At 39.4% G+C, this 10651-nt stretch overlaps 4 gene segments (V, D, J or C); all 4 read right to left on the bottom strand.

The window, feature by feature from the left end:
- Positions 1 to 3421: 3421 nt before the first annotated feature.
- Positions 3422 to 3954, bottom strand: LOC121722255. The segment is given in 2 exon segments: positions 3422 to 3741; positions 3832 to 3954. Coding segments are annotated over 2 exon segments (360 nt in total).
- A 938-nt stretch (positions 3955 to 4892) lies between these two features.
- Positions 4893 to 5527, bottom strand: LOC121717119. The segment is given in 2 exon segments: positions 4893 to 5258; positions 5442 to 5527. Coding segments are annotated over 2 exon segments (408 nt in total).
- A 394-nt stretch (positions 5528 to 5921) lies between these two features.
- LOC121722271 lies at positions 5922 to 6488 on the bottom strand. The segment is given in 2 exon segments: positions 5922 to 6313; positions 6448 to 6488. Coding segments are annotated over 2 exon segments (432 nt in total).
- Positions 6489 to 8235: 1747 nt separating this feature from the next.
- Positions 8236 to 8756, bottom strand: LOC121722287. The segment is given in 2 exon segments: positions 8236 to 8549; positions 8660 to 8756. Coding segments are annotated over 2 exon segments (354 nt in total).
- Positions 8757 to 10651: the final 1895 nt, after the last annotated feature.

Consider the following 10651-nt stretch of genomic DNA (forward strand, 5'->3'; position numbering starts at 1 on the left):
GAAGGGAAAAGGGAATATCAAAATGTTTCACTCTGGCCTTTCATGGGGTAGGCCTATACAGTATATTGACAGACAGCCCTGGTACATTACCGTTGTCGTTGACACACCCGCTCGCTTCTTGACTACCAGTGCAAGAATAAAGCAATGTGTGTGCAGCATGCGTGTCAGATAACCTTTCCCCCTCCCCCTCGGTTTTTCAGCCAATCAAATGACGACGTTTCTTGTACTGTCGTGCTGGCTGTCGGAATGATCAGCAGCACAAATGAGTTCGCTAAAATATTGGTGGGGACAATTTTGTCATCTTAAAATATTGGTTAGGACTAGTCATGAGCGTCCCACCCTAAATCTACGCCCATGTTGACCGGGAATACACATGGGTGTTCTAAAGTTAAATAAAACACTCAAATTGTTATGAAAATGATCAAAATTTGTTTTGTGTGTTCAGATGCCCTGTGTTAAAGTCATGGAGCCTCATGGTAGTTAGAATAAGTTAACAATATTTTTGAGAGACAAGAATTGTCAATCGGTCACATTTGACAGCGAACACAACAGGAGGGTTAATGGGAGCTCTCCAGTGTGCGGATCTTCACTTTTTCTTTGAACCGTATTTTCGATCCTGCATGGGTTTTTCTTTCTTTCGTTCATTTAACTCTAGTGCCCCCTGTAAAAAAGCATAGGCATTGGTCTTAGCAATTTTGCCCTACATTGTAAAATATTCTCACAAATACATATTTGCACATCACTTGGTTTCTTTCAAAATGCAGTACAGCAAATGAAGTAGTAAACATGTGCAAGTTAAAGAGCAATGTCATGCCATGCTATGCTGCTATCCAGTGGCCATTTCTTAACATCCACAACTTCTTAGGCTCCTGAATTCGAATTAAGGGTATCTTTAACATTTTTATTACAATTTTATTATGGTTAAGAATGGTTTTGTATTACAATAGAAAATATCAGATTGTGTGACAGTGAATTAATGCTATAGTGCTTTGTGTAATGTTGACCCAGGAGTTTTTGTATGAGAATTGAGTGTGCAGGTGTCACTGTGGGCCTCAGAGCACAGTAGTACACAGCAGAGTCAGACACTTGCAGATCCTGGATGCTCAGAGGAACAGTTTTTGCTGTTGTGTTAAGCGTGACATTAAATCTTCCTTCAAAGTTTTTATCAGTGGCACCATCAAAATTTGTTTTCCGCAGCATGTATCTGGGGAATCCGTTTGGTTTCTGCTGGTACCAGAAGAGATACTGTTGAGATGCTGCTGCAGTGGTGTCATACTGACAGCTGAGTGTCACCATGCTGCCCTCCAGACCCATCTCATCTTTAGGTTGAGAAACAGAGTCCCCCACTGCAGAGCACACTGGGAAGACAGAAAGTATTTTAGTAGTATTTAAGTAGATTTATATATCTATACAATATATTACAGCTATAAGAAGCTTCATAATTTTACCACAGAAACAGGCAGCTAAAATGAGAGATGTCTTGATCCAGTTGGTCATGGCTTGACTGTACTGAACTGAAAGCCAACAAGCAGTGCAGCTTCATGTGGAGTCTCCATCTGTCTGCCCAAACCTATGTACTTTATTGTGTCATGAGAACCTCGGATGCCTCTGGGTTTGCTATAGAATGATGCCCCCTTTCATTTGCAATGGGTACTGCATACACAATGTACAGTAGGCTACAGTTGTTAGACAAGATGGTGGTAGTGGAATTGAATGAATACATTTCTTAAAAATGTTTGTTCTTAACAAATGTGCTGTTGTCTAACCATTATGAATGACTGAAGTGCAAAGACAGAATACATTACAACTGAATACATATTTTTCTCCTCATACAGTATTTCCAGTCGCAAAAGTCCAATATATTTGTGTTGTAGTATTATGACAAACTGTGACATTTTATTGAAGTGTTGAAAAGTCTTATTTGGTTATGATATTTGCTTTCATATGTCACTGTGACATATACCTGTCAATGATAAAGCTATTTTTAGGGGGTTTCATTAAATGTAGGCTAAAGGTTTGCATTTTGCATGTGAACTTTATTTGCAAGTTGGCTTTCTGAACTTTAAACACCAACTCAGTTACAAATCAGTTACACATATAACATAAAATATACATTTAACTTAACAATCTGGTTTTAACCCAATCTGCTAGATTAAGATAATCCAACATTGTGCTAATCAATTATATTATCTATATTATAGATATTAACCCAGCACTTTTAAAAGCAACCCTATGCATTTTTGTTGGTTGTGAAATTATTTTTGAATTAAGTGATTGCTATAGCCAAAATTACTTCAGGGACTGATTTTACAGACATTTATCTGGTTTGGACAAGGATTTTTTAATATCTAATATACCTATATCTATATGTATCCACGTTGGTTATTTTTTTTTCCGAGTTCACTTTCAAGCAATGTATGCCTTGACTTGTGTAAACAAAAAGGCTAAAGATTAGAACTATTTGTGAGGGTGGAGGATGAACGAACAAAAATCTAAATAAACGATAGAAACACAATTTTGTATCTTAAAACTAAATTAGTTGGTAATGGGACTGTAGTATAAAAGCAATATTACACTTGTGGTCATGGGGATGGTAAAGGATATCCCCAAGTCTGTAATTTACACAGCTCTGGAAAAAATGAAAATAATTAAGTTGCATGGTACACACACAGGTCCATTTTATATGCTGGAATATTCAAAAAATATTCAGAAATTGAGCAATTTATACATTCTTTCTCCTTTAATACAGGACAGGTTTTTGTATGGCAGACTGTGGTTTAGTGTCACTGTGGGCAGGGGCGGACCTGCCATTAGGCATGGTCAGGCAATTGCCTGGGGCCTCGTCATCCCCATATCGTGTTTTTTTTAATAAATGACCACCGCATCCAAACAATATATTCTAATCCACAATAAAGATTGAAAAAAACATTTTGCCTCATGATTGCTCATAAACTCATCATAAAATCAAATGATTGCAGGTCCGCTTCCTGTCACCATAGCAGCAACTAGCTATCTGAACAAGGTCTTGGTGAGGTTGAGCATGCTGTTGGTCTAGTTGGTTAATTTAGGAAATTTCTTTCTAAATTCTTCCTCCTCCCTTTTTCTTTTTCGTTTATCACTTCCACTCTGGAAACGTTTCATGGCTGCTGTCAATCGCTCAACTCCACACCTCACCAAGACCTCGTTCAGACTAGCTAGTTGCTGCTATGGTGACAGGAAGCGGACCTGCAGTCATTTGATTTTATGATGAGTTTATGAGCAATCATGAGGCAAAATATTTTTTTCAATCTTTATTGTGGATTAGAATATATTGTTTGGATGCGGTGGTCATTTATTTAAAAAAAAAAAAAAAGAAAAAACACGATATGGGGATGATGAGGCCCCCTGGTGGCCGAGGCCCCAGGCAATTGCCTGACCATGCCTAATGGCAGGTCCGCCCCTGCGTCAGAGCACAGTAGTACAGTGCAGAGTCAGAGACTTGAACAGAGGAGATCTCCAGATACACTTGAGTTTTGTCTTCATTTAATTTCATCAGCAGGCGAGGATCTATTTCTGACTCTTTCTCCAGTTCTCCAGTGCTGTGTAGCATGAGCAGGAGGAACTGTGGAGCTGATCTGGGATACTGGCGATACCACTGCAGAGTATATGCTGAAGAGTAGCGGCAGGACAAGGTTACATTAGATCCTTCTTCAGCATAACTTTGGTTTTGGTTTGGTGTAATAGTATTTCCCAAAGTAAGACCTGAAAAGAGACACATTTGATGAATGTGTTTCAACACAATCAGTTAAAAATGTATTGTTGCACCGTTTTTGTGATTGAATGTGAACTCACCTGTCATTGCACTGAACAGTAGAATTCTGTACAGCAACATTGTGGAAGCTGCTTTGAGAAAGTAAATCCAGCACTGAATGTTTCACACTGGAGACCTCTGAGTGCACTAAGCTCCACCTCCATCTTAAGACTCATAATTCTTCTACATTAACCAATCACACTACCACTGAATGATCTCCACTGAGGGCACCATGCCAGTACAGGGCCAATGGAATTAGACTTACTTCTTAAAATAATACATCATTCAACATTAACATTGACATTGAGTCTGAAAAAGATTTCATAAAAATAAACCATGGCACTGCATTAAGGAGAACTTGAGAAAGCATTAACTAATTGTTCAGACTGGACTGGATTGTTGGATTGTTCTTAGTGGACATAACAGTGAATAGAGAATACAAATGCAGGAAAATGAACCTCATCACATCACCAGAAATCATGGGCTAAAGTCAATTTTTTAACGGAGTACAGTTGATGAACAGGTGGGCCAGGTGTATGTTTGCCTGTCAATGATCAAGCCCTTTTCCTCAAAACATATTGTGGTGCCTCATTTGGATGCGGTCTCTATCAGCAAACCCAAAGCTAATGGGAGGAGGGTGCGCTCATTGATATTGGGGGCAAAACTGCTTCACATTCCTACAGGGATCAGCACCAGCGAGGATTTGAGCTGGTCACACCACATATGAGTGGTCATGAGAGATTAGCATCAGTGAGGACAGGTGGGTCACAAAGGTAGGCTATAGTGTGAGAGCCCTTCTTTCTTTGCCATTTGAGGACGTTTGCCATCCAAAATAATAATCTTTTTCATCATTACACTGACATATGTCTGTATTTGTATAATATTGTAAAGTCTGTTTTTATGCCCAGCCCAGTGTAACTTGCAATAGTCTAAAATAAAAAAAAAAGTGGGTTCACAAAAAAACCTTTAATGTCAGCAAATCATTTCCTTAAGTTTACTCAAAATTCTACTCAAAATTGAGTAGAATTGAACCTTTTTCTGTTTTGTGAATTTTCTTTTTAGTATAGTATCTGATTTCCTACCCTACTAAGTGTGAAAAAAAAGCTGAATCAGTCAGAGTTTTTTTGTATGAGCGCTGTATGTGCAGCTGTCACTGTGGGCTGCAGAGCACAGTAGTACACAGCAGAGTCAGACACCTGCAGATCCTGGATGGTCAGAGGAACGCTGGAGTCTTTGAGTTCAGCATGAAATCTCCTCTCGTATAACTTATCAGCTTCAGACTTAAATCCAGACCCAGAACGGAATACTTTAACCATGTATCTGGGGAAGTCATTGGACTTTTTTTGGTACCAGAAAAGATAAGGGAATCCATCTGATGTTTTGTATGTACATTTGAGAGTTGTTGTTCCTCCCTCTACAGCCATTTGAACTAACTCTGGCTGATCAACTGTGTCCTTTGATCTGCACTCTGGAAAAAACAAAAAAACACTAAAACATTTATAATCACAAGCTGCTGATTATACAGACGGATGCATGAACCCTTTAACAGTAACATTATTTTACTTTACATTACTTTTACTTTACATTACATCACTTTAACATTATCAAACCCAACTGTTATAAAACCAAATGTTATTAAACCAAAACCTACCAGAAAAACACACAGACAGCAGAAGTAACTCCCATAGCCAGTGTGCCATAATGGTACAGGGATAGACTCTGAAAGTCTCTGCCAAACTCTCAGTGGTGTCTCTCTCTTATCAACTACTGATTGGGTGGGAGGTGTCAGTACACTTTAGTAGACTTCATATGGTACAGACTTAGATTATTAACAGTCCTTAGATTATTGTCAATACAAACAAAGCTTTGCCTTCTGTCAATTGTCCTCTGTCTAATAAATGGGGTGAGGTCCAAAGAGAAGCCTTGAGTTGCTGCAATGTACAGTATTTATGAAGTCTCACAGTGCATAGCTCAAGTCAGGAGTGTTTCTGGACTGAACTCACCCAGGTGCATAAAGTGTGCCTCATTGATCTTTAATTATTATTTCATCATAAATTAATTTTATTGGTAACTCGCTAAAGAGATTATGCACATGAATGTGATTACTATAACAAATAACTTTGCTTATTGTTTATTTGTTGCACAAGAACCACTTGCAGCACAGGGCCATTTGTTGAAGCTGCGAGAGTTTTTGTGTGGTGTCTCTGTGCTTTCCCATCACTGTGGGCTCCAGGGCACAGTAGTAGAGAGCAGAGTCTGTCATCTTAGCAGAGGAGAGGTGCAGAGAAACCAGCTTTGCTGTATTGTTATGATTTATGGATATCCCATGAACAGGAGGAGTTGCATTAATCTTAAGACCTTGATAGTCCAGGATCAGGAACTGTGGCACTGAGTTGGAGAACTGGCGATACCAATGTAAACTTCTAACAGCCCCGTCATACCTGCAGGAGAGTTTTAGATCGTCTCCCTCTATTGCAGAGTATACTGGACTCTCTGGGGTTATGGAGTCGCCGGCACTCTTACCTAGATAGAGAAATACACAGATATGAATAATCAAATATTGTTTATATATTGCTAAATATAAAATATATGTTGTATTTGTTTAGAATTTAATCTCCAAAAGCATTCCAACACCATTTTAAAAAACAGATACATACCCACAAAGGCTAAAAATAATTCTAATACCAGTGGAATCATATTAACACAGAATGTGTCTCAGATGTGAAACCACCATAACTGATGAGGAAGTGTTATATATCTCTCTGCCCCTCCCATTTTGATCACAGCTTTTTTTTTATATGAAAACTCTGTCAACAGTGCCAGTGGCACATGTTTATCTAGTAGGCTTTCAACAAGTATAAAGGAGTTAAATGCTGTGCTATTTGCATAATGACTAACATTTTAAAATAATAAAAATGTTTATATTAGAATAAACAAATGTAAGTCCCATTGTTGAGATCGTTTGCTTCCTTTTTAGTGCAAAACCCTAAAATCCACATATAGAGAGCAAAGATTGAAGAAACTGTAGAACAAGGCACCACTTAGTGAGTTGGAGTCGAGAAATCCTTTAGCGGATTATCAAATTGCAAGTTAAACATGCTTCTGCCGACGGGTTGTTGATATTTGAGCTCAACAGCCAGACTGCACTCCTGCTTTGTGCATTTCAAGTTTGGATTATGCAAAATTGTTAATAACATGTTTTTGCATTTTCCACTAGATGGCGATCTATTATCACTTACAGCAGATCTACGGCTCTGATTTACAGTAAATTAGCAAAATGATTTTGCCTTGTAATTAAATTAGCTTTAGTTCATGACATATTTGTACTTGTACTTTGTAATACTTTGGCATGTGCTGTGCTTGAATTTGTTAAGCAAGAGCTACAATATATTTTAACAATGCTGTCTGTTTGAAGTGAACATCTCAGGATGAAATACCTTCATCTACAAAATGTCACTGCTGGCCCTGTTATTAAACCCATAGCCTACTCCAGGTGTGACGACAACTTTTAGTTAAAAAAGTTATTTGGAATGTATTTCTGCATGTGGTTAGGATATTGAAGGTCTGTGCCCAGGAAGATTGTTTTGATGTACATTATTAGTCTTTTTCAGAACTATCGTTTGTGTTCAGATTTTTGTACAGCTTTTCAGTGAGTTCAGTGGGTTCTCAAGGCACATTATAGAGACCTGTGTCTGCCACAGACATACCTTTAACAATTTATGTAGGGGTTGGAGTAAGTTGATCGGCTACAATATCTGTGAACAATTCAAGAAAATGGAAACTGTTATTCCTGGGATATGATAAATTAGTACATGGTGCATAACATGTCATCCAGTGCTTTTCATTTGATCTCACCTGTTAGCATAATGAGGATGAAAAGCAGTGATTTCTCCATGGAATGTACGGTATAGTAAATGAGGTTCTAGCTGTTATTGCTCACAGTTCTCAAAGGTGCTTTTCCTTGGGTTATTGCATTGGTGATAAAATAAGTCACATGACCTTCACTCAGGAAGGCCTTGCTATGAACACTTTATATGAACGGCTTCAAACTTATTCTGATACTACACTGACTTATGATATGGCATAGGAAGTCTCATGACATTGTCAATGGCACACCTGGATTGTTTGATATTGCACAATGTAACATTGGGCTATGTAACCCTTTCAGTCAGTTAATGACAAACTGGGTATCATCTTATTGTTAATGGTTTCGAATGTTGTCGACAAGAGGCAAATATATTAAGTATTTCATTGTGTTCCTTGAATTCTCACCTGGAGAAAACAGATAGGTTAAAAAATTTAATCAGATTTAGCTGTAACTTATGGGCTTCATTATGAAATTTAAAGACTTCTTTTTCAAGAATTCCCTGTAAAACCCATCTTGACTGACGGTGATGTATTGTTCAGTATGTATTGTTTTTGTTCAGCTTGTCAGTGACTTTGTATCACTGGGTAACATCCCTCAGGGCACAGTAGTAGAGAGCTGTGTCTGCTACAGACAGAACTGTAATGATGAGCTCAGTAGATGTGCTGGATGTTGTGGACTCATAATACTGAGGGTTAGGAATATTATCATAACCAGTGCTAGATCGAGCTCCTTTGTATAGTATATACTGAAGGGCTTCATTTGGATACTGCTTATACCAGTAAAGCCTAACATATTCACTGCTTGCTGTATAGGAACACTGCAAACTTATACGGTTCCCTTCCAGACTTTTAAGGTTGGAGTTGGCAGGAGTAAGTTGATCCGCCACAGCATCTGTGAAGAATTAAACAAAAGGCGAGGCATGAAAATGTTATTATGGGATATGGTCAATTACCAATACATTGTGCATAACATATCATCCAGTGCTTTTCATTTGAACTCACCTGTTGTCATGATGAGGATGAAGAGTAGTGATTTCTCCATGTGGAATGTACGGTGGTGGATGAGGTTCTAACTGTTCTTGCTCATAGGTCTCTGATGTGCTACTTCATGGGTTACTGCATTGCCACTAAAATAAGTCACATGACTTTCACTCAGGAAGGCCTTGCTATGTATGAACCCTTTGGTTTGGAGTGACTGCTTTGGACAAATTTCCGTCCGGGCCCACGACCGCAAAGGGGGCCCATTTTTGGCCAAATCTATCTTGATTAATTGTTATATTTACCGATGCTTATTTGTACTGATTGCTGGGGGAAAATAATAATGAAAAATGTTAGGCCTACTAAAGATGCCACTGCGCTCACAATGGGAGTTCGTCTGTCATGCTGCAAATGAAATAGCCCGCACTCTCCCTTACGGAGCCCGGGAGAGCTCACTTTAAGTGATATTTTTTCTGGTCGTGATAATTTGTGAGCACGTTTTCCTTTAATTAAGCCCTCGAATTAATAAAACGTGAGCACGTTTTCCTTTAATTGAGCCCTCGAATTAATACAACGTGACCCCGTTGTAGGCCTAAATTGAGCTCTCGAAATATGTATTTCGTGCCCACATTTAGTAATTCCCGACATTTTCTCACCGCTCGCTGTGCTGTGGTGGCAACTTCGTGATAATGTGTAATGTGGTAATGTGATGATAACCGTAAGCAGCTAATTAAAGACTTTAGGTGGTCATGTTTTATAGCGGACTTCTACTCTTTGTAGCAGGGGCACTGTGGTGTCAACCGCCAGCTATGGAGACCCATAATGGGGAAATTCTACTAGGCTACAAAGGCTACTCGCGGGCTCTGTTGTAGCCTAATGACCGGTTTCCACTATCTCCTGGATTGTTGACTTAACTGTGAGGTCTAGAAGTCAATCGAAGCACATCACAGCGACAAGCTCCCAAACAATTACAACACGTAGACCTACTGTTGGTACAAATAGGCTACTGCGTATTAGTAGTATCGCCTAATACCCACCCAATACAATAAGGTTCCCTCTAGCGCCCGATGGGCCTCACCATATAACCCACGCGCACACCAATGATGCACACAACGAGGTAAGCTTTGATACGGACTATGAAACGGGAGACATAAACAGTGTCGTTCACGATGCTCAGCTTCTCAGGCTATGTAGCCCAGCTCACACCGTTCGCGATAAACACCACAGCTCTGCATACACTTGGACCTCAACAAACACTCAAAACTTCGCCAAACATTCAGCTGGACGATGTTGGCAAGGGGCCTGTACAAACACACACAATCATCTGCTCTCCCACCTACAGCCTACCTAACGGGGCTATAACCAGGTGCACTGCAATCAATGAGATTCCTTCTACGTCACTACAAGCGACACACCTCCCGACGTCATTCCCGGGGATACCCCTTGACACCACACTATGTTTTTGTGCACACAATTTAATTTCTTCGAGCCCACGTTTTAATTATTCGTGGGTGCGTTTTAGTAGATCGAGATCTCAATATACTATAACGTGCTCGTGTTTACATGTGTCAAGACAATATTGAGTGCACGTTTTACAAATTGTGGCCACGTTTAAGTAGATCGTACACTTTGAAAGTATAATGAATAGCCTAATAATAATAATAATAGGCTAATAATCTTTATTAAATACAGCTTTGGTCTCGGTCCGGACGACATTGCATTTGGGTGAGATCCGCCAGTTGAGTATGTCTGATCTAGGCTAATGTACAGTCTATGGACGAATACAACTTATGGATTTTGATCTGTTTTCACAGTCGGCCACTAAATTTCCAAAGTCGGACAGAAATCATGTGAGTTGTGCTGGAATCGCGGCGCGCTCCCGTCAACTAGATCATTAAGTGTAAGGTGCCAATCTTAGCGGTTTTAAGTCAGTCGGAGTCAGTCCTTTCCTAGTTTTGCCGTTACGACAATATCAAACATGTTCATCGCAAGTCTTTCTAGTCGTGGCTCATGCAA

The sequence above is a fragment of the Alosa sapidissima genome, chromosome 1 (assembly GCF_018492685.1).
Source record: "Alosa sapidissima isolate fAloSap1 chromosome 1, fAloSap1.pri, whole genome shotgun sequence".
NCBI classification, from domain to species: Eukaryota; Metazoa; Chordata; class Actinopteri; order Clupeiformes; family Clupeidae; genus Alosa; species Alosa sapidissima.